Source organism: Lepisosteus platostomus, chromosome 6 (assembly GCF_059453375.1).
Source record: "Lepisosteus platostomus isolate fLepPlt1 chromosome 6, fLepPlt1.hap1, whole genome shotgun sequence".
NCBI lineage: Eukaryota > Metazoa > Chordata > Actinopteri > Semionotiformes > Lepisosteidae > Lepisosteus > Lepisosteus platostomus.
Window position 1 is genome coordinate 34,767,654 of NC_142616.1, and position 23,410 is coordinate 34,791,063.

The 23,410-nt window shown below is 33.7% G+C and overlaps 1 protein-coding gene across 7 annotated transcripts in view; it reads left to right on the plus strand.

Moving 5' to 3' along the window:
• The window catches only part of pik3ap1 (phosphoinositide-3-kinase adaptor protein 1), a 41,869-nt gene that overhangs the window by 543 nt on the left and 17,916 nt on the right, over positions 1–23,410 (plus strand). For 2 of the 7 annotated variants that reach the window (XM_088635639.1, XM_088635635.1), the window contains exons 2-8: positions 1,148–1,540; positions 4,545–4,956; positions 17,565–17,773; positions 19,403–19,547; positions 19,862–20,004; positions 20,771–20,903; positions 22,398–22,594. In XM_088635639.1, the coding sequence (XP_088491765.1) occupies positions 1,508–1,540; positions 4,545–4,956; positions 17,565–17,773; positions 19,403–19,547; positions 19,862–20,004; positions 20,771–20,903; positions 22,398–22,594 (1,272 nt within the window). In that variant the 5' untranslated portion in view covers positions 1,148–1,507. Of the gene's footprint in view, positions 1–1,102; positions 1,541–4,539; positions 4,957–14,403; positions 14,813–17,564; positions 17,774–19,402; positions 19,548–19,861; positions 20,005–20,770; positions 20,904–22,397; positions 22,595–23,410 lie in introns of those variants that run through there. The other 5 variants (XM_088635637.1, XM_088635638.1, XM_088635636.1 and 2 more) reach the window with 5 other exon arrangements.

Genomic DNA, 23,410 nt, shown 5'->3' on the forward strand with positions numbered 1-23,410 from the left:
CATTAAAGATATTGAAAAGTTGCTGATTTTTACATTTTGATCGAGCTTGGCATTGCAATGATTACAGTACTTGAACGGCTGCATATGCTCTGAATGTTTTCATTTCATTTGGTACGCTCAAAAGCAAATGTATGTTATCCCTAATAAATTATTAGGATTAAGTGTTATCCTTACATTTAGTTAAAAAAACAGAAAACGTATTATCCAATGAATCTTGAAGTCGTGATGTTTTGTTAGAACCTGTGATGCTCTGGTTCTGTAATTACTGTACTGTATAGGACTATCTCCCCAGACCATTTAATCTGAATGTCTTGTTTCCACTGAATATAAGTCCAGTGACAACTGTGTCATAGTTCAGTTACATTTCCTTCAGTTCTGCAAAGTTTTTTTATATGACTCTAGATAAAACGAGGATGTTAGGTAGTAGATGTTAATGTTTTTTAAGTTCTCATGACTGCTCTGTTGTTAGTCCTACTTTACGCGTCGGGTGCGAAGAAGCAGTTTAAATGTAAACTTTCAAAGATGTCACATTAGGAAGTGAATTATTATTAATCACCAGTGTCTTTACACTTATAAATCGATAATTGTTGACAAGGCCATGTACCAAAGCTTCTAGAACTTATTTCTTAACCTTACAGAACCCTAGAAACACTTTTATCTGTTCTAAAAGCTCCAGGGAAAGCAACGTATGGCATGGTAATAGTTAAGTAATGGTATTCTTTCATATTTAAACAATTTCTAATTTTAAATTAATGAAAGTTTTTGTTGTCCTTCTTGTAGAAACCCTAACTGTAGGTCTTTCATCAAATTGCATTCATGTACTGTACCTTACTGTGTTCATGCTGTTTGAGTCATATTGGGTAGTTGAGTTCAAGCGACCGCGTTAATGGCAGACCCAGTGAATACTATTTCACAATTCTTTTCATTCTACTTAAAACATCGAAATAAGAAATATTTACGGCAGACATGTTTGTTTTCTGATGTCGATGCGTACGTAACCACATATGGAATGACTTTACAGGTGTATTAAAGTTGTTAAAATGGCTTTTTAATTCGGCGCTAAGAATACATAAGCGCAATAAGTCACCTGATTTCTGGAATGTTGCGTTAGTTACCAAGGTTGTGCTTTCTTTGCTTTTCTCTACAGGTCAAACAATCAATTGTGCAAACACTTCAGCTTCGGAGTTAATGACAGTTTTAGGAAGTGACGCTTGGTCACAGTAAGATCAGGAAACTGAAAAAGTGACTGGTTAATACTGTTATTCTCTGCGGAGCGATGGAGGGGAAGAGTCGACTTGTGAGATGAAACTTGGAAACGTTTATTGACTGCATCGAGACCTCCAGATGTGAACAACTTTACATCCAATTTACACATTTGCATAGATATAAAAGCAAATACATTTCTGAAACATGGCAGGACTGCACGTAGGGGCGAAGCTATAGAAGGTCACTGAAGCGCTCAGTTAATACAGGGAGGCTGAACCGCTGAGCAGCTCGGAGTCCAGGAATGTTTTATGTCTTTTCGACATGTCACATTCAGGTAAGTAGTTGTGATATTGTTTGTATATATTTGTAAGCACGTATCTCTATTTTGTTGACGTCTTTTCTTTTTTTGTTTTTTATCATCAGTAAAAAGTTTAAACCTTTCTAATATCCAATGAATACGGAACCTAACATATATGCAAACTCTGAAGTACAGTATATTTGCAGCGAACCAGTGCTTAGAATTTCCATTATAGTGTAATACTATACAGTAAGCATCATTGTTTTGGAAAAGAGGAATAAATAAAAGAAGCTTATCTGATCTGCTTCTTGCATGCACGTCATTAGAGTCACTGAAATGTAACTGGAATCATAACCATAATTTCTAAGTAAAATAAGTTGTCCACTCTGCAAAACAGAAATGAGGATCTGCATTTCCAAGTAAATACAAAAGTGGTAGTTACAGAAAGACACGAAATATTGAAGTGTTCTGTAAAACATACTTTGCAGGTGTCACGCACATTAAGAGATTGAATGTGTTATGTTTTTGTGAACAAGCACAATCAATATTATCATCTTCTTTAAATTTAAGAAAACCCTATATACTGTATTGTACTCTCATTTTATGTAATGGAAAATTCATTTATAGCATCTTATAAAAATAATCTCTCATCCTAAACTGAAGAGTTTTATAAAATGTGCTATTTTTCTTTAACAATTTGAAGACTATGCTAGAAAAACCTGTAAAAAAGGGACAGTTTACAAGCTGCTTGAATTGTTGACTTTTGAAAGTAACAGTTGTTTGGATTTTATGAAGCAAATATTGTAAAGAAACATATGTCTTCAAAGAGAATGGCATATTACCTGTAACAAATGTACCATTATAGGTCCCTAAGGAGTCAAATTCTGTCCCATTTTTATACTTACACTAAGCTTAGCTGTAAGCATTTAGAACTCAAACAGAAATGAGAATTCAGACAGTTTGTGGTTTGGTACTAGTGTTAAGTTATCCTTACAAATCCTTACAGTTATCCTACTGTATAATCTTTCTTAGCATTTCTTAATATTCCTTATTCTTTAATGGATCCTTTAATAGACATATTACACTAATAATCTGAAGTCAGCTTTCTGTCTTTTTAACTCATATTTCTAAATTTAGACATATAGCAGCAAATATCTTAACACACTTAATACCTTAGTTAATGGACAATTGACACAATTATTATTTAAAGTATTTAATATTTAAATGTTGCATGCACACATGCTGGTTCAAAGCAGCACTGTACTGTTATTATGGGGCTGTACCATAATACAGTAATTTAAAATGCATAAATGCTAAATGCTTGAAATTCTTTTGCAATCCATAACATTATTATACAACATACAGTACAACCAGGTGTTTAGATTAAAAAAAAATCACAAAGCAAATGAATGAATACTATTAGTATTTGTTGTAATGTTGGATTGTGTCATTTCTCCTTCCATTTTCCTAACTGTTCAGAATGCAGGTCTGTTTACGTGTTAATTAAAATATTGTGAAGTTTCATGCTTTCAGAAATTCAGTCTTTTAAAATTGTATTCATCTATAGTTTTACCTTAAACATATTTAAGTAAAAATTTGCAGATCCAATCTAGGTATTTTGGTTGCTTCATTAGGCTTTGTTTCTGGAAACTTTTTATGAAGAACAGTGGAAAACTTGCAATTAGGAAGTGAATCAAGTTTTGATATAAATTTGGACATTTTAGACATGAAATGAAATAATAAATAATAATACTTGATATTCTGACAACATTGTAAAATGATGAACATTTACTGAATGGGCAGTTATTTTAGTATTGAAAAGTATAAAATTTGGAGTGATACGTCTATTAATTTCATATTAATGAGACATTCAAAGCATGAGCTTTAACAGCCTGTATGGAAATTAACGTGTTCAAATACAAGATATACATTTTTCCTTGTGTGTACTCTCAAGGAATTTCTCAAAAGTAAGCTAATAAAAGTAATAGGTTTTTCTGGATACTATATGCATGTTAGTTTGCATTCATTTTAATTATATTTTCCTTGCTTATGACAGATATTTGTAAAGGTTCTTTATCTTGTGTGTAGTGTCAATATTATACAGTATGTAATTTAATTGAAAGTGTACACTTTTGTAAATGCACAGTTTATTTAATATGCTTTTTTTGACAATATGTGTTTTTGACAATATCACAAAATAATAGTTTTGACTAATGGGAATAATGTTGATGTACAGTACGTACTTCATGGAAGAAGAAGAATCAGGAAATAATGTTGATCTGAAATCAAAGCTCAAGTGACTTAAATTCATTTTTAAATCACTGGATTATTTAAATTGAGTGGGTAGTCACAGAATCAAAATCATTTTTCCTGTATAAACATAAGATTTACAGTGTTTTTAAAATTTAAAATGTCATATGCTAGAGGATACAGTTAGAGCAATTAACTGTTCAGTATACCCTTTTCATTTCATTGGATCAAAAAACTTAATACTGTATATCACTGCTTAAATGAGAATTTCTTCAGTAATTGGTTACTTTCAGAAATGAATTGCTTTGTAAAGGTTATCCATGAAATTGTGTGAATAACTTTGATCCGACATGGTAGCAGGTTTTGCAAGGTAGTCAATAGTATTGGGACTTAACAGTAATTACTGACTTGGTTTGACTAATTTTGTGCTCCCATAGCAGGTTTACATTGTAGTACATGGGGTAGGTTCAGGACAATACAAAATGCAGTTAAATATAATAAAATACGTTACAGATGTATATAGTAGATGGTATGCTTATTTTACATACAGTTGCTTCACCATATTTTATGAGCATTATGAAAGTATTATAATACTTTTAATTATGGGTGTTAATATTGTTAACAAAGCTAATTTTTACAGGTCAGTCATTGTTGTGAGAATAATTCACCTTGCATAAATGCGTCAGCTAAGTAAATGATGATGATAGCAACATGCTCTAATTATTAACTTCAGGAAAAAAAAAGCTCTGTGTCTTATTTTGTTTCCATTTTTTTTGTTTTCTCAGCTCAGATGGACACTTGTGAAGTGCTGATAGTTCACACTGATGAAGCTGAAGAGTGGGCTAAGTACCTCCAGAATGTGTTTATTTCATCGCGCAAGTTTTCCAAGAAGTCGGTTTTTTTGAAACAAGTTGAAAAGAACACTCCTCTAGGAGAGTCAGAAATGGATGACTTTCACAAGAGCAAGTGCATTCTGTTGTTGCTCTCAATGCAGTTCTTGGAAAATCTGTATATCCCGAATGTTCTGGAGACTTTTCTGAAAGTTCTGTACCCTCCAAGCAAGATGGTGCTGCTGTTTTGTGGGGTAACAGAGTCTGAAGGTCTGGAAAAGTTTTTCAGTGACTGGCAGAAGTGGAAACAGCTCTACCCCGAGGACGAGACAGCAACCTATATTTCCACAGTTCTACAGACCATTTCTGAAGGTAGTTTTTTGTTCTCTGGTCTTTTTACAGAAACAAATATTGTAAAAAATGCTCTGTCAGCCATTAACTTAATTTCAATTTACCTACTTTTAGACTTTTGGAACCTACAATAATGGCACTAGGCAGTTTTAAAATCATTTTCATAAAGGTGACAAGGTGAGGGGAATATGCTTGTTACAACTGTTATCATTTATTATGTACTGGTGTGAATTGGATTAATTATATCCTTTTTGCAATGTGGGGCTATTGCTTTTAGTTACACAAATATACGTACTTTCCAGGAAAAGAAAGCAGCTTGTGACATTACAGTAGATATTTTCTGTCATTTCTGTTTCACTTGCAGTCCATGATACTCTGATTTTGTGTCTCAGTTAGGTACAAGCAGATTTGTTAAAATAAATAGCTGCCCTTACTGTTTGAGCACCTCTTGTCTAGATGAGATCAAGTAAAAAAAAAATCACACATCAAGTTCTTATTACATCCGTGCTTGAATCGATTGCAGCATTGGATTTACAGCGCATTGCTAGAATCTGACCTTGTGATATGGCTTTCCAAGGTCTGATGTGCAACCCCTCAAGCTCTGCTAGGATCTAGGGTTGTGTTTGCAAAGCCTAACACTGACAGTTTTTGAGCTTCCAAATGTGCTTAGTGTGATTGAAGTCTTGCTTTATCACATGGGAAAAAAAAACAGTAGAGCTCTGAATGTGATAACGGACCAGTGGCTGTGTGGGTTAATTATGGTGGATGTGTTTGGGAATTAACATTTCCATTTAACATGGATTCATTCATGCACAGTAGAAGCTTTAGAAGATTTCAGTTTCTAAATAGATGAGTGTTTCTATCATTTACTTAACTTTGAAATGCAATTACAAATATATGACTAAGCAATTAGGTTTAGACTATGCATCTACTGTACAATTATGTACATCTACTTGCAATTATGTAAGTGTGGCAAGCAATTATTTGTTTTTCTCATGATCTCAGGAGTTACAGTACCAAATCTGAAGCATCATGAAATTTTATTTACTTCCTGATTCTATCCAGAAAGTGTGTCAAAGACCCATAGTGACCTATCTATGAATTGGCTACATTACTCTGCTCTCCTCCCCACTGATAGCTGATGTGTGGTGAGCGTTCTGGCGCACTATGGCTGCCGTCGCATCATCCAGGTGGATGCTGCACACTGGTGGTGGTGGAGGGGAGTCCCCATTACCTGTAAAGCGCTTTGAGTGGAATGTCCAGAAAAAGCGCTATATAAGTGTAAGCAATTATTATTATTATTATTATTATTATTATTATTATTATTATTATTATAGTCATCACGCAGACCACAAAAGAAACCATATTTTATTAAGAAACTAAATAATATTGATAAACCCTTCTCTGCGGGTAGAATATACATTTTCTGTTCTGTAACAAAACAAACAAGAATAAGAAGAATGTTGTCACATTTCTAAGAAGAATGTACTGTATAATGAAGTTGCTTTGCTTCGATTTATTGCATTCATACATCAATTATCAGAAAGCCACTTTTATTTGCTAAGTGCAACGGCCTGCTATACTGTAGAAACACAGGACCCAAGGCATGCCTACATATCATGTAGAAACACAAATTAACCTCTCCAGCATTGCTTTGGAGCATGGGAGCTTGTCAAAAACCAAACTCTATTCATAATACACCTCATTATCCAAAACTGAATCCAGGACCCAACAGATGTGAGACATCAGAGCAAACTGACATATTACTCTGTCACCCACTTTTTATCTGTGCTTGTATTAATATGTTTATCAGTGGTTTTAGTGTATTGAATGGGGGATGGAAATCAAATAATGCTAACTGGAAGGAGTGTAAATTTCATTGGTCTGAGAAAAGGAGGTGAGAATCCTCATGCTACAAGATAAGCCACAATAAAGAGACTGAGCTATGGGACTAAATGCATTTTGATAACTGATTGAGAGCTGTTTTTTCGCCGTTTCTCTATTCCTTCTCTAGCTCCCTGTTGCTGCATGAATCTGATTTCATAATTATAGTTATTTCCTACCACTGTCTCACCCACTCTGTTGTGACCTGTCTTTAGTTTTTCTCTCTCTCCTTACAACCTCTGTTGCTCTGATCCTCGTCTTCTGCCAGACTTTTTCTAACCCCTCTCGGGTCTCCAGTGCTTGAAGTCATTAGCCAATGCTTAAACAATAGGTAGGAAAACAATAACATTTCTGCTCATTTACGGTACAGTAGTTACATTGTTGCAGTCATTAACAAATGCAGGTAGTATCCTGTACTATTTGTTCTTAATGCATAGACATGCCTTTATTATTAAAAAGTTAAAATGTAATAAAAATAAAAAGTAATTGCCTTATCAGTGAAGATGCGAGAAAAGAAGAATCTTGGCAATGCTTTATGAGAGCCTAGCTCGAAAGAGTGAAGATCTGCTTGTTAAATGGAAATAAAGGTAGGAATTACTACATCACCTATAAATGAAATCATATAGCTGTCGTTCATATAGCACAAGATTACTGTACCTTAGAGACTGTTGAAAGAAAAGTGAAATATGAAAAGTTGAGATGATCAGATATAGATGCAAATTATTCCTTTATACAGTATATGTATAATTTTTTAATTGGTTAGCTTTCAATCCTCTCAGAGTTTATATTATTGTAATATATAACAGGAGGGAATTAATGGGAGGGATTTTCGGAGAAGGAAGAAGGTGCTAAATACCAGCTGTGTACTCTAGTGGTTTCATTCTAGACTGGTAAATAAATCAAAGGCCATAATTTCCTCTTTCTGACCTTAGTAAAAAGACCCAGAGACATAAATAAGCAACCCACCGCTCTGGGTTGCTGTACGTGTGCCAGAATATTGTCTACTGTTGAAGCAAACTCGACTACTGAGTGCTGTTATACGGTCACATCTCAATTCATTATAAATATCATATATGCAGAGTCTTGCGAAGGTATTCAGACCCTAGCACAGTTTTTACATTTTGTTGCTTTAAACCTTGCAGTCATGACAGTATGAAGCAGCAATTTATATTTATTACCATGCATTCTTTGCATTGGTGACTTCAACAAATGTCCATGCATTCTTTGTATAAGAGACACAACTGCAAAGTTCAATTGCTGAGATGAGAGGAAAGGTCAACAATTCACATACTGTACACTTGTATGGTAGGGTGGCAAACCTGTGGAGGGGTTTAGAAGAAAGCATTTAGGTTATACTACAAACATAAAGAAAACTGTTTTATATTCAGAAAAGACCAAATTGAAAGCTCATCTCTGTGTCTACGGTAGCCTACAGTCAAGCATGGTGGTTGCATTATCATGCTACAGTATGTGGTTGCTTCTTCTCAGCAGGGACTGGAAAGCTTGTTAGAATTGAAGGAAAAATGGACAGAGCAAAGAACAGGCAAATACTAGCAAGTCTGCTAAGGATATAAAACTGGGAATAAAATTAATCTTTTAATTGGACTATGATCCAAAGTACAAGGCCAGTGAAGTGGCCTAAGAATAAAAAAGCGAATGTCCTTGAGTGGCGCAGTCAAAGTTCTGACTAAAATTATTGCTGAGAATTTGTGGAAAGAATAAAAAACTGCTTTACATATGGTAAGTGATTCCCTAGCAACTTGAGAGAGCTTGAGCAAATTTATCAATTAAATACAATGGGCAAAAGTTGCGCAAACCTGGAATGTAAAGTTAGAAGGGACCTTCACTACCAAAAACATGCAGCTGTAATTGCTGCTAACTGTGTCAAATATTGAGTTCACAGGAAATGAATACTTATGCAATCACATACAGTATTTCATTTTTCTTTAGACCTTTACTTTAAAATTTTGCAAGGCACTGGCATTTGTGGTATTTGCAGGGGAGCTAGATCTCACCCTGGACAGGACACCATTGCAAAGCAGACATGCACACATGCACACACTCACATGCCGGCCAGTTTTCCCAAAAGTCCGTTAACCTGCCAGTACGGGGATTGTGTGAGGAAACCCATGCAAACATGGGGAGAACATACAAACTAACAAAAATAAAAAAAAATAGAATTAAGAGCTATTGGGAAGGAACATATTATTATTCAGAACCTTAGTTTTATATTTTAGAATTATGAAATAGATTAACAGTTAGACATAAATCAGCATTTCTTTCAGAATGCCAACTAGCTATTATTATTGTGTGTTCCTGAATGCAGAACTGTGATACAGAGAATTGTATATCTAGAGGCCAATATTCCAAAATCTTGGAATTTCAAGAATAAACACGAAAGAGGCTCTTTCATTAAAACATTAATGTTTTTGACTTATAAATTCTACATGTCCAGGTTTTAATTATTACCAGTTAATATATAAATCATTGCTGGAAGTAGTCCATGGAAGTATGCAAGGAGTGAATATGATGTAAAATCAGTTTTGCTAAAACTGATGCAATCTGAAAACAAGAAGATAAGAGGTAGAATAATTATATTGTATAGGTGACATGGAACACAGAAAATGGTTGACTTTGCAAGGGCATTAAGAGATTCAGGTCAAACTTAATATCCTTAAATTTCCTGAGCCTGTTAAAACTATGTTAATCCAATCTTACTGTACACTTTCCAATAACTTCTATGTGTTAAATTATTCAGTAATTTTCTTAAAAACATTTAGGAAACCTGAACATGTTATTTAAAAACAATCCTTGGCCACTGTTCTTCCTAAATCCATGCTAATACTGTCACATGCTGTTACCATGAAGTTATCCTCTAGTTTACCTCTAATAATTGTCGTTTCCATAACTGTACTAGTAAGCTATGTGTTAGAGGCACATTTAGCTCATTTATAACCTGCCAATATGTAGAACTGCTACTGTAATTGTGAATGCAACTTTGACAAGGTGAATCAACCATTCTACAATTCCGAACTGGACTTGGGTTGGCAATGGTCTGCTTTGAAATCTGAAGGCCTGATTTTGTGGTATGGGTTTTGTAAATGATGAAAACCTGAAGGCACCCACCAAGACCTGACTGGAGGTCTAAAACTGAGTTTTACTGGAATAAACAATCTAAAATGGGTAAAGGGTAAAGGAGGCCAAGTACGTTGAATCCAAGAGGACCTGCACTGTAAATTGAACTAGAAATCTTTTAAAAAGTTAATCCTATGAACATTTTAAGTACCAAGTCCTATGACTATGACCAATGACTTATCTTCTACCCATAAAATTATTGATATATTTTCTGAGTATGCTAAATTATGTCTTAGACTTTTCAGTCATCATATCCAAGAGAATATTTTGTATATTTAGTTTCCAGGGTTTTATTTATGTGTGTTAATCCATCTGCAGTGGTCTGACATTCTGTCCAGGGTGAACCCTGCCTTACACCCATTGCTTGCTGGGATAGGCTTCGACTCCTACAGCTCTGAATTGTTTGAAGTGGTTAGAAAAGCTTAATCACTTGCATATCAGAGCTGGGCTGGAGCAGGATGTTGGAGATGATGCGACGCTCCATCCACGGTCATGGTTTCCCTAGGATATGGGCTGTGTTACAGCAATGTAGGCCAACAGGATTCCACTGGTGGCAAGTTAGTGGCATGCAACACAGCGCCAAAGGCCTTTCGAAAGAGAACCTCAGTGGTTCTGAGCACCAGGGCAGTGATGTGGCCTTTCATACTTGTTTATGAACTCATTCTGTCTGAAAGGGAAGTTCACTGTTCATGTATTTCTAAAATTCTTAGTTTCCATTCCTCTGAGTACAATTAGGGTTGTGCAATCGTTCAATTAGTCCTCACATTTACATTATAGGTCTCTGATTGCTAATGGGATCATACACATCTTGTATTTAAGATAACTTGGTGTATGTAGCAGGATCTTGAAAGGTAATTTAATGTGTCTTCCTTCTGTAACATGGATGTTTATCCCACATTATTATTAAATGTTTTGTAAATATTGGTGTTTTGTACATTCTAACTGATATGGAAGTGAGGTGTTTTGTTTAAGCACTTATAAGTGTTTAAACGCTCATAAGATATGTCTCCATTCAAAAGAAAAACTGCTCAGAAGCAGAAATAATTCCTCATAACACATGGTGCTTTGCAGTGCCCCTTTAAAGGCAAGCAATCTAGCTTGTCTATGAGAGAAATGGTTAAGTTACTAAAATAGTCCCGCATACGTAAACCACATTTGAAGTTCTGCTGCTGCTTTGTGCTACATGTGTCAAGTCACATGATATGTTGCTGGGTGAACAAAATATTATAATGTGTAAAAGAAAGCAACTCATCAGAATACTTAAGAAAATATATTTATACTTTCAGTGTACAGTCTGTACAGTATATATTTATATTTATAGTTTATGTACTGCATAATGTGGGTGTCATTCGAGAGGTTCAAATGTTCTGCACAATCCCTAATTTTTAATGCTGCATAGTACTATTTTTTAGGAACATAATAAATGCTAGCTGTGTTAACTGTCATAATAAACAGTAACTGATTTAAATAATTAAAACATAAATAACCTCAACAATATAATAATTTTTTCAGGATGGTTAATATGGAATCCAGTTACAGTATATCATTAATACAAATCAAAGAGTTGCAGTTGAACTCCACCTTATTATGGAACTCTATACGATAAGATATGCCTGTTTCATCAAAGGAGTGTTCATGTAGGTTTGAAGTGTGTAAATAAGAGACAAAAAATATCTTGCAAGATATCATAAAACACTGATTCTGGGCAAAGGTTGAACCATTACACTAAATAGATGTTTGCAATGTACTTTTATCCTGTTTTATCAATAAACATTCAGTATATTTCCAACAATCCTCTGGTCAGCACATTCCCATAAAGTTTAGAATTTTATATGCCGCTGCGTGTAGCTACTACTGTGGTGGTCATTTAAGTTTAAGCACAATGATGTATCCTCTATCTTTACCAAAAGGATGAGAGCTGAAATTTGCAAGTCCAGTACATCATCAAATTATTGTGTAAATAATTATTGTAAAACAGCAATGGCACGTCCTTCTGGTCAGAATAGTAAGTTTGTAGTTTACAAAAAGTCAGCATTGGTTGTGTATTTTGTTAATATGTTACTATCGTCATATCACAACCGTATTGTGTGTACAAGCAGCTTTGATGATATTTTCTGAAGTGCTGTTTAGGGACATTCTGATCTTTTGGTTAATTGTATTATCTAACATTTATGTTTAGGTTATCTTGAGTGTGTAATTTTTACAGAAAAATACTAACAACAATTGAAAGCCAATGAAACCTTTCCTGTGTGTGAAAATATTTAAATGTCTTTGCAGGATTCCCCACAGTGAACAGTCTTTGAACATATATAGAGCAGAGGTGAACAAAATATATTTTTTTACTGAACATAAAAGAAACAACCTGTGTCTTCTTTCCCATTGTATTTTAGAACACAGGAAGGGTGTTTGATCTCTTTAAATAATGTTAGACTGTGACAAGACCAAGTAAGCTTTTAAAATTCATTTTTTTTTGCTTTTCTGTGTCTATGTCATTACTGTGACTGAATGAGTGATACTTTTAACATGTGGTGTCTTTCTGTGACTTCCTACAGCATCCTGTTAAAACTGACTGTTTATATACTCAAATTAAAACAACTGAGGCACACTGGAGATTTTCTGAAAGCAATTTCTCATTAACAGTTTTGGTAAAATCAGCCTTATTGCTTTTTTTATTTCATATTTTCTCTGCCTGGATTAACATCGAAAATATTTTTGAATTAACATTATACAGTAACTGAAAAGATAACAAGAGACTTTTAGTGATATATAAGAAGTCGCTGTATGATTCAAAAACATTAAGAAACATTGGATTGGCCTAAAGGCAGTTTTATTACTTAAAATGGTTAACAGTGTACATTTTAAACTGGTAAGTCTATTTTGTAGTAAGAGGAAGTCTTGGGAGTTAGGATATGTGTTACTTGTGACATGCCATAATGTGGAAGCAAAATAAATTAATAACAAACCTTCTAAGATGCCGGAGAAGATTGCTTGGTACCTTATTATTGTTCTTGTTATAATTAAAATTGATAACACTGAACTTTCAGAAAAAAAATAAAAACAAAATATTTTATTTCATCAACATGACATGCTACATTTGTGGTTTAATTTTGATTTGTGATAACGATTATTATAAATTCATGTTACAGATTTTTAATTTAATAATTTTAAGAACAAGATAATTCCCTGAGTAATGTCTTAAGTTGTATTTTGATACTAAGGCACTGTACTATAGGCCACAGAGTTAAACTTCTGTGTTCATTACTACTCAGCTTGATAGTGATAGTAATTTAGAGAGGACCAAGTAAACTGATACCTCTTCATGGTCCCTAGTTACAGTTCCGTTATATATTTTTAGGTTGTTAACTGCTAGTAGGAGTAAAGTGTGGAAAAAATAAAATTATGTGTTATATCACAGGTCAAGAATTAATTCCCTTGTGACAGTGAGTGAAATTTATGTGCCAACCCTTTCGGGAGAATCTGAATCTTTCCATTTCAATTTACTTAAAAGGATTTAAAAAACAAAGAAGCTCTCTATATATTATTGAAACCTTGGCTCTGTATGCGGAAGTAACATCATCATTATATATTACTTCATTCAGTGAACTCATGGTTCGGTAGCTGCAAAGATGAATCAGAGTGTGACATTCCGTTATGTGTAATCATGTCAGACCACTTTCTCTCAGTAGCGTCTTCATCTTTTGAGTTTTTAATTCAATTTATAGCATAATTTATTGATTAATTTGATTAATTTATGAGTTAATATTACAGGAAATGTTAAGATAAATATTGGCAAATGTACAGTAGAAAAATAGAGAGTTTTAAAAAATGTGCAGTCCTTAGTTTTTCTACTTCATGGGTTAAAACTATTGCTCTAGGGTTTTTTCCACTACTTTCTAGAAAACAGTTCACAACATAAGAGTTCAATCTACTTTGAAAATCTTGTTTTTGGTCTAACAAAGTGATACTTTGTGTATAAATATACCATGGTGTACAGTGTAAGGAGACAAGGCAACATATAATTTTAGTTTTCCCACTACAGAAAGCTAACATCTTTAGCCAAAAGCAGCCCTTTTTTAAAAGTAAGACATTGCTGTACCAACTGATAATGACAGTATCAACAATACAGAGCAATATAGAGTTGTTTTCAAATATTAGCTTTACAAAAGGTACCTAACTTACAAATTATGTGAATTATGAAACGTAAACAAACAGAAAAATCATTACATGACAAACTTGCATTATTTGGATTGAAATATTATACACTATATTGCAAACGATGGCAATACCAGGAAGAATAATGAAATGGAGACATACATACTGTACATGAATTTGTTTTTCCTTGGGACAATAATATAGCAACAACAAAATAAAGCAACACAGACCAAACAGAAGTAGACTGCAGAAAAGAGCAACAGACAGGATGTACACAATGGATATAAATAGATTAAGGTTCTTTCCTTCAGTCAGGTGAATAGCACAGGTGGTGACTCCATCATTTTGTGTTGGAGCTGATTAGGTTACAACAGAAATAAAAGCAAAGGGGCTCCGCTGGGTGTCTTAGGACTGTTTTTTCAGTTTATTCTCAGGCTGTTTACTATTCTTGCGAGCAGGGGAGGGCTCTCCATAAGGAAGGAAGCAAGACTAAAGAGGAACCCTGCTCTTGGATGAAAAAGTATTCCATTTCAGAAAACTCTCTTCTCCCTGCTAAAGCACAGTATTTGCATTTTGGTTTTAACACCAATTGCTTGGAGCTGTTTTATTTAACTTGTGTCTAACATGATCTGACTGGTGACCTAGAAGATGTCTTATCAGAGTGTTGACATCATTAACACTTCATTAATGTTGAACAAATGGAGAGGTAGGTTTCCTGTATTTTATTCTTATGTTGGAAGTGAACTAGGGTAAAAAAGGATTTAAGATGCTATATGAAAACAAGACAATACTAATGGGTTTGACATATTTTACTCTATTTGAATGTACTTCTAGATATGAAATAGCTTTTAGCAAAAGAGAATACATGAAGAATTTGAAAGAAGATTTGGATTACACCAGATAATCTATAATAATGGGTTTTGGGGGGATTATAATGGGATTTTTTTCTATGCCTTGTTGTCAGAGTCTACATTTTAAGTTTGAACTTCCGTTACTTTAATAATTGATGTTAGAATTCCTTAACTAGTAAGATAACAGATCTATAAAGGTACTGAGGTTTTATAAACCTTTGTTTTCAAATGTCTCATTAGATATTACAATCCTAACTATTAAGAAACAAATTAAGAATTGAAAAAAGTTTTAACTGGTAGATTTGTATAAACTTTTTGGTAGTTAATTAGCATTTATTACAGAATAATAGATTACAACAGAATACATTTGAAATGCACATTGAAATGCACAGCAAACTACTAAAGGCCCTGATCATCAAATAGCCAATTGAAGCCTTACACAAAAAGTAAGGAACATGAAACTAACCGTACTTCCTTTTTGTGGCTTAATTTATACAGCAGCTGCTTAACAAGTAATTTATATGATGGTCATGGAAACTTTTAACTGTGGCCATAAGATTTACTTTAAAAATGGATATGGTGCGTAATTGTGTACAGAGTGCAAATTGCTGAATTTCTTTGCAGGCATATTATCTATTTTATCTATAGCATTTTATTGATTTTGTTATTGATATTATGAGTACTTTGAGTACTTTTGGGTACTTTGAGTACTTTTTTAATGCAGTGTAACAGAATATCACTATCTGTATATAAATGCTTCTAAATGATAGAACTTTAAAACCATGTTTTCTAGAGCTAGCCCATATGTAATTATATACTGTAGTTAATTGTTTACTTATGCAGAAGATGTTACCAATAAGCTTGGTGAAAATGACCAAGTTTTATATTCACCAGCAATTACTCCAAACTTAGTTTGGTCAGGTTTTTATCAAGTATGAAGTAATTACATTGAATAATATTGTATATTACTGGTACTGTCCTTCATACTTACATCTTTTAGTGAACTAGTACAAACCACTACTGCAAACCACATAAAATACGGTCTCTTCAATTTCCCATATCTAAACAGATGTTTTTTTATTTTTCTTATGATTGTATATTAAGACACTTACGAGCACAGTGCATGTAAAAAAACATACAGTATCCTGTTATAAGCAAGTATGACATCCCCAGGTTTGAATTTCGTTACTCACAGTTTGAAAGACATTGGCATACAAATTTCTTAAAAATAAAGTATGAATTGGAGATGGGATGGTGATGGATTTTAATTAATTAAATGCATATATATTCAGTTATGGATTTTCTCATCTTTTTAATACATTCTTTTTAATCATTTTTAAACACTAAGTCAGTTCTTGAAGGATTTATAAAATTGGCATGTTGGTATTTTTCAAGGACACAATTATCAATATTATTGTACCTTTTTTAGAAGCCATTACTTAAAAAAGCCAGTTATTAGCAATAAAACAATATTTTTCACCACTAGCATTAGTTAAAGGATTTGGCTAGATTGAGAACAAGACTTTTACCAGACTTTAATCCTGGATGAACAGGAAATAGTAAAGTAAAATTAAAATAACTGTTAGGGAGTTTTGTTTTTCTCTTTAAAAGAATGAAAGTGACCCCACTTGCTAAGTTCTTACAGAAAATTTAATAGATCAGAAGGGCAGGATATGCTACCAAAGTACAGGACGTCATAGTCCTTTACTATTATTAGTACTATTATTAATCTTGTAGTATTATTACCTCTCCACAGTTAACAAGAAATTCACTATATTCATCATATTGACATTGTGCTGTCTATTATATCTATTATTTTTATTGATATCTTTGAAATGTTATAACTTGACTCTAAATGAAAAAAATATGTATTTATTTCATACAGTGTTATTTTAGATTAGCAATCATGTCTGATCAATATAAATTTAATTAACTGGAATGAAAGCAGTTTTTGTTTTGAATTATTACTATTAAAAAGATCAGCACAAGATTTAATTTAGTTTTAGAGTTATTTCTTCTTAGAATTGCTTGGAACAGGTTGCACATCAATCACCTGCAGGACAGAAGTTTCTTGGCATAGGCAGTATTGCTAGCAGAAAATGTCGGGGAAAATAATGAAAAGACAATTATAGTTAAAACATACAGTAGATAAAAGGAGACAATACAATTTTGGTAGAGCAGTTTTATATACAGTATTGAGGATGAAGGCCTATCTAACTGTTTGGTTACCATGATGCATAAGACTAGAGGAAGGAAAGAGTGCACTATTTGAAATATTGAAAGACAAAAGAGAACATTTTAAATTATATTGATATTTGAAATGACAGTATCTTCAGGAGAAAACAATGTTTAAGTTTTATTTAATTTGAGTCACAGTGTAGCAGTAATTCTTCATCCCCGCTAGAATCCTTAATGGGTAACTTGTTCAGAAAAGAAAGAAAATCCCTATAAATAAACGATAAATCACAAGTACAATTTCTTAGAAGAGCTTCTTTACGCTTTTTTCATCTTCAAACTCCATTTTGGGTTAATGTGATTTTGGAATAGTAAGACTTCAGGGTCTGCCGTTTTCTAAAATAATAAAATCCATTTCTTTACTCTCCTGAGACTCAGGTTGCGACAGTGTGACTGACAGCGAGGCAGAGTCAGAGGTAAATCATGTCTTGGATAAAGAGGCTGAGCAGAAGGATGAGCCCAAGCAAACTGAACCTAACCATGAAGAGTTTGTTGTCGAAAAAGAAGAGCTCCAAAGTGAATCCACAAGATCTGTCAACGACAAATGCGTTGCCATTCTGCCAGACAGAATACAGTGTGGGGTAAGTTCTTGGTTCCTTCTTCACTGTGCGACAGCAACGTTTCTTGTTATTAAGGATCTGTGATATTTAAGACAAAAACCAGAACAGAAAAAAGGTCATGTTATATTTGCTAATGGTCACATGGTACCAATAACTTGTCCCCTTTGACATGGAAAAATTGTTTGTTCCAAATGAGGAACGTTGTCAATTCTGTACTTAATTGTTTGAAAACTTTTCACTTCTGTTTTTAACCGATTTCAAAGACTTGACTGGTTTTACCTGAAGGAAGCAAAAAACTTTCTAAAAAAGTTGTAAACAGCATTCTTTTAGTGATGATGGAAATATGAAATTGGGCCATTGTGATTAATGGTTTTTTAGAGCTTCATGTAAGTTTTAGCTTATGAGAGAACATTGCGGCATAAGATGTGTTACTGCATTTCCACCTTAAGACAATAAGGAGATATAAAAAGTTAATAATAAAAGAAGACTAGTCATCCCATCTCAGTATTTACTAGATTAATGTTTTCGAAATATCAAGAGTTATTTCCTGCTCATCCCTCTCTTGTGGATGCTTTATGTTGCAAGGCAGTCTGTATACTATCAACGTTTCAAAAACTAATAATAGGTAACTTCCATATCTCAGCCATATCAGCTCGTTGAGACAGACCTAATTGTGGTTTCTGTGCCATTAAGAGGGAGCATGCAACTCCCCAGCTCCCACCCCCCATTTGGACAGGACATCTGTCCATCCCAGGAATTGCCCCCAACAATGTATCCATTTGGATTGACTGGACCAATGGAGATAGAGTACTCTAGGTACAACAGTAGTATCTGCAGCAAGGGTGTTACACTGCCTCTTATCAAAAAGTAATAGTACTACTGTAAAATAATAATAAAGTTCATTTAAAGATGAGCGAGTTTATTTATAGATAGCCTTTAATAATAAAATCATAGCAAGCTGAGCAGGGCATTATACATGGATGAGAAGAAGCACTAGAGAGACGCAATCATTGGATGCTCATAAAGGTTTACAAGTTAAAAGCATTTAGAAACATTTCAAGTGATATTTTGAACTCTGCAGTGTGACAATGTGAGCTGAGTCTCTTACAATATACTGTACCTGAATTACACATTCTCAGTGCCACAACCATAAAGACCTGATAAACTGTTGATGTTAATTTAATGCTTGAGCAGCATAGAAGAATAGGAGCTACCATTCGGATCTCTACAGCAGAAGAGCATTGTAATCTATTCTGTAAGTGACTGGCAACCTTTGTAAAGAAACTAAAACAGAAGCCATATACTGTACAGCTAAACAAAGTTAGCAATACTTTTTTCTCATCCACCTGGGATGTAATGGTTAAATTCTGATTTTAGTATAGTGCTATCGGACGAGATGAATCACGTTACTTCATGTCACGTTTGTTTTTACTGAATTACATGAATTACATGAATTACTGAATATTTTGAACTAAATGGAAAACAAAAGATTTTTAAACTAGATAAATCTAGCTCTCACACTTTTCTGAGGAAGTATGTTTATTTTCTCTTTTTTTTTATATTGCACCTACCTGTTAAATTCCCTTATCCATTGACACTGATGTAGCTCAATACAGTATATTATAATGGTGCTATTCTTGCTTTTTTCAGACCCAGGTGAATGTGTACATAATTCTGAAATGTAAGTTAAAAAAACAAATAAAAACTGAAGTGGAGTTTTCATGCAAAAATTGTGCCTCTAAACGAGAGTCAGGTGTGTTGGAGAATGAATATACAGTCTCTGCCAAGGCACCTGGTAAGTGCAAATATGTCTTGTGATAAGTTTGGAAAAAGAGCAACATTTGCAGAACCCGTTTCATCTCATGATTATCTCCCAAAATAAGAGACAGTTTAAAATTGTAGCTGTTTTGGAGTTTTCCTGTCAGTGCTTCAGTTGATCAAGAACTTGCAGTCAGTGATCTCTTTCTATAAAAATATAAACTTGACAGTCGCATGAACCAAAACATGTGAGGAGAGACAGCTTGACGAAGTATTTCCAGTATATGATTGCTAAAATGGAAAGAAGTTCAGAATTGAATGCAATGAATGCAATGTTCTTTTTATTTGTAGACATGCCCTCTGGATCCGTCTTGGTGACTTTGTACAGTGGGGACTTAACTGTCTGCTCGATGCCTATAACATACTACACTGGCATGGGGGAAATCAGTAACTTTCTTGAAAATGCCATAAATCCAATGGAGTTCATGTGCCAGGTGAGAAGGTAGAAAGGGATGAATTTTATATTTATTTGACGGACTTTGTTTACTGACTTAGGGATAGTTTTTTGCAGTCATCTGGTCATCAGTCATCTACTTGTTTTTAATGCTAATCCTGCAGAGTCCAGATAAAATTGTACTTACTCTAGTGTTTTTTTGGTAAGTGATTTATTTGCTACTGCTGTGGCACTTTCACACATGCTAATGAGACAGTCTCTCAGTCTTCTGACCCTAGAAATGCCTGTTGAAATGCAGACATATCATAAGCCTGCATTTTAAATTTGTTGATTCACGAAAACATGAGTCAAACATATGTTTATTATACTAAGACATTAGTAAACAATCATGCATCAATAAGTCTGCCTGTATCTATATGTGAAGTATAATCAACCTGTTTGTCCAATAGTTTTGTTTTTCTGAGTACCACTCACACTATGTAGTCTTTAGCAAATACGCAAATCAGTATAGTAATATTAAATTTAAATGCATTTTCAAAGTTAACTAAAGTAATAAAAGGAGTCCTTTATATAGGCTGTTTTTAATGTTTATAAATGCATGTGATATATACACTGGGGAAAAATATTTCTTCCTTTAAATTGGGCTCTTGACATTGCTTGATTTACCTACAAATGGGGAAAAAAGAAAATGTGAAATATCAGCATTTTTTAGATAAAAAAATGCATTTCAAAAAAAGAAATGTCAATTGTCTCATGTTACCTACACTGTCTCTCCTCATGCTCTCTTTTTATCATTCTACTTCTAGGCTTTTAACATCACATCATGCTGTAGAGAATCACTGGACAGATTACTGACGGAATCATTGAAGACAAATATGCCTGTATCTGGGCTTCATCTATTTGGAATTAACCAGCTGGAAGAAGAAAATATGTCAGCATGTGTGTAAACTGTTATTAAGAACCTCTAACATTTGAACAAATTGACCTTTAACATCAGCAATATTTAAAATACAATAGTCTGTCGGTCTTTGGTGTTTGATGCTAGAAGACCATTTGAAGGTTTTTGTAACACAATGTTATAGAGGTTTGTTATATTTTAGAAAAGACATTGATATTAACTTTTAAAACGTATGTACTGTCTATATGTAACAAATACTTAATCTTTCCTTTTAAAATGTTATATACTGTAGCACACAAATATCTGGGAAGGCCAACAAGTGTACTATATTTGCATAGTCAGACGGTTAATTTGTTTGGTTGGTTTGGTTATGTAATTTTAAAAAAGGAATTAATTTTGAAACAAATGGGAGGCTTACTGTTTTATGTTACTGTACTCTGGATTTGATGCAATAACTATAAAAAAAAACTCATGCATAACGCTGAAATATGTGCAACCAGAGCTGTGCTCAGACTATTATTCACACGGTTCCCAACCTGAGTTACTGCAAAGGAGGTTAATGCTCAGGGTCTGACATTTTCCCTTGCAATTATAATTGATAATTATAGTTTTATATACAGTAATTCTCTGTTAATATACTGTATCTCTCCAAGATACAAGAACCATTGGGAACAAGTACATTTTTTGTAAAGAAAAAAAATCTCTTATGTGCGAGATTTCCTTTTCCAAATGGGTTCTGAGGTTTTTTTTGGCAAGTAGTCTGAATTACTGCACAATAATAAATTACAATAAAATGACTATTGGCATCAGTCATTCATGTGTGCAGTTCCTCTCCAGGACTGTACATCACAAATATAGGACTGTATTTTTTTAGAATTGACTGTGTCAAAATCTATACATTCCGATAAAGCATTCAGCATTATATAATCCTTAACAAATCACCTGTAGAAATCATGAAGTTCGTATGTTTCAGTATTTTTAGTGTTACTGTGGTCTTCATACACGGTGGTATGACTGACGGTTGTGATCCTCCTTGCAGCCTGTCAGATTATGTGTGTGAAGTTTGAAGGCTACAGTGTTTGAATGCTTTCCTTTTTGTAGCTGTAATGCAGATGTACATCTTTCATGATACTGTATTTAGAAGGAAATACTTTTAGAAACATCATCATTTGTATCAAGATTTTATTAGTTAAATCAGACCAGAAAGTGAATTTGAATCTCTGACCTTAGGCTCAGCAGTATCATTAATCTCAGTAGTCTCTCTGCAAGTTTTCTTCACTTGAGTGTACAGTATATACAGTACAGTAAGTGATAAGTTAAAGTACAGTAGCACACAATGTGCTTCAAAGGAAAAGTGAAACGTAATTAAAAAGTAAATAAAAAACACTCCCTTCATTTAGGTGTATTAAAGTAAAGTGGAAAAAGTGTGTGCAAGACATTGCAAAGTACAAGATTACATATAATATTGTTCATGTTGGAATTTTTTGTTATAATTTTAATTGTAATACTCTCTACATTGTAATACTCTCTGCCAGACCAACGGAATGAGGAGTTGCCTACATTGCTTCATTTTGCTGCTAAGTATGGACTGAAGAAGCTTACAACTGTCTTGTTGCAGTGTCCTGGTGCTCTCCAGGCTTACAGTGTAGTTAACAAATACGGAGACTATCCCAACAATATTGCTGAAAAGAATGGCTTCCGAGACCTGCGTCAATTTATGGATGAGTATGTTGTAAGTAACCAAGTATTTTATGCTTAATTGATGTAAGATTGAATTCTAGACTCATTTTAAATATGTTTTAATTAAAATAAAGATTGTATACAAATATTCACTTAAACTGCAATGGGAAAAAACAACTGCGCCTTTAAGAATAAAACATTTCTGTTGCACAGTATTACAGGATTTATTTGTTTTTAACACTTCAACTACGCTTGAAGAGTTTTTGCATTCAAACAGCAGCTGTTCTCTGAGAATTCAGAGACTGTGGTGTGTACTAAAGTATATTTGAAATGAAAGAAATATCACTGATATTATCTTGCAGCAAAATATAGTGCATCAGGTCCCCATAGTGATAAAACACTTTTCAAGAACCCACTCCAATTGCTGTGACTGGGAAGGCCTTAACATAGTACATAGTAATAGTACAAAAACACCTGGTCTTCAGTCTTCAGTATTGCTAAATTCCTCCAGGGGTTATGTTTCACTGCTAGATTTGCTGTAAATTCTTTGCATATAACCCCCAGTTAGAGAATGCATATTATGTTATATTCCACGTTAAAAGAGAATATGAAGTGGCATATTACTTTTTCACTGTGTTTTAAGTACAGATACTCCACATTACGTTTTCTGAAGTTCAGAACCACTTCGTACTGTATATTGTACAGTTCATGTATGTGTTTTAATGTGTATGGATAAATTATGTAATCTGTGATATTGCTTTTTCAGACAGATTATACCAAACTAAATAATATGTAGATTACTAACTCTGGCATGAGGTTTTCCTCAACCTGTCTTGTTTATGTAATGCTGTCAGTGTCAGAGATTGAG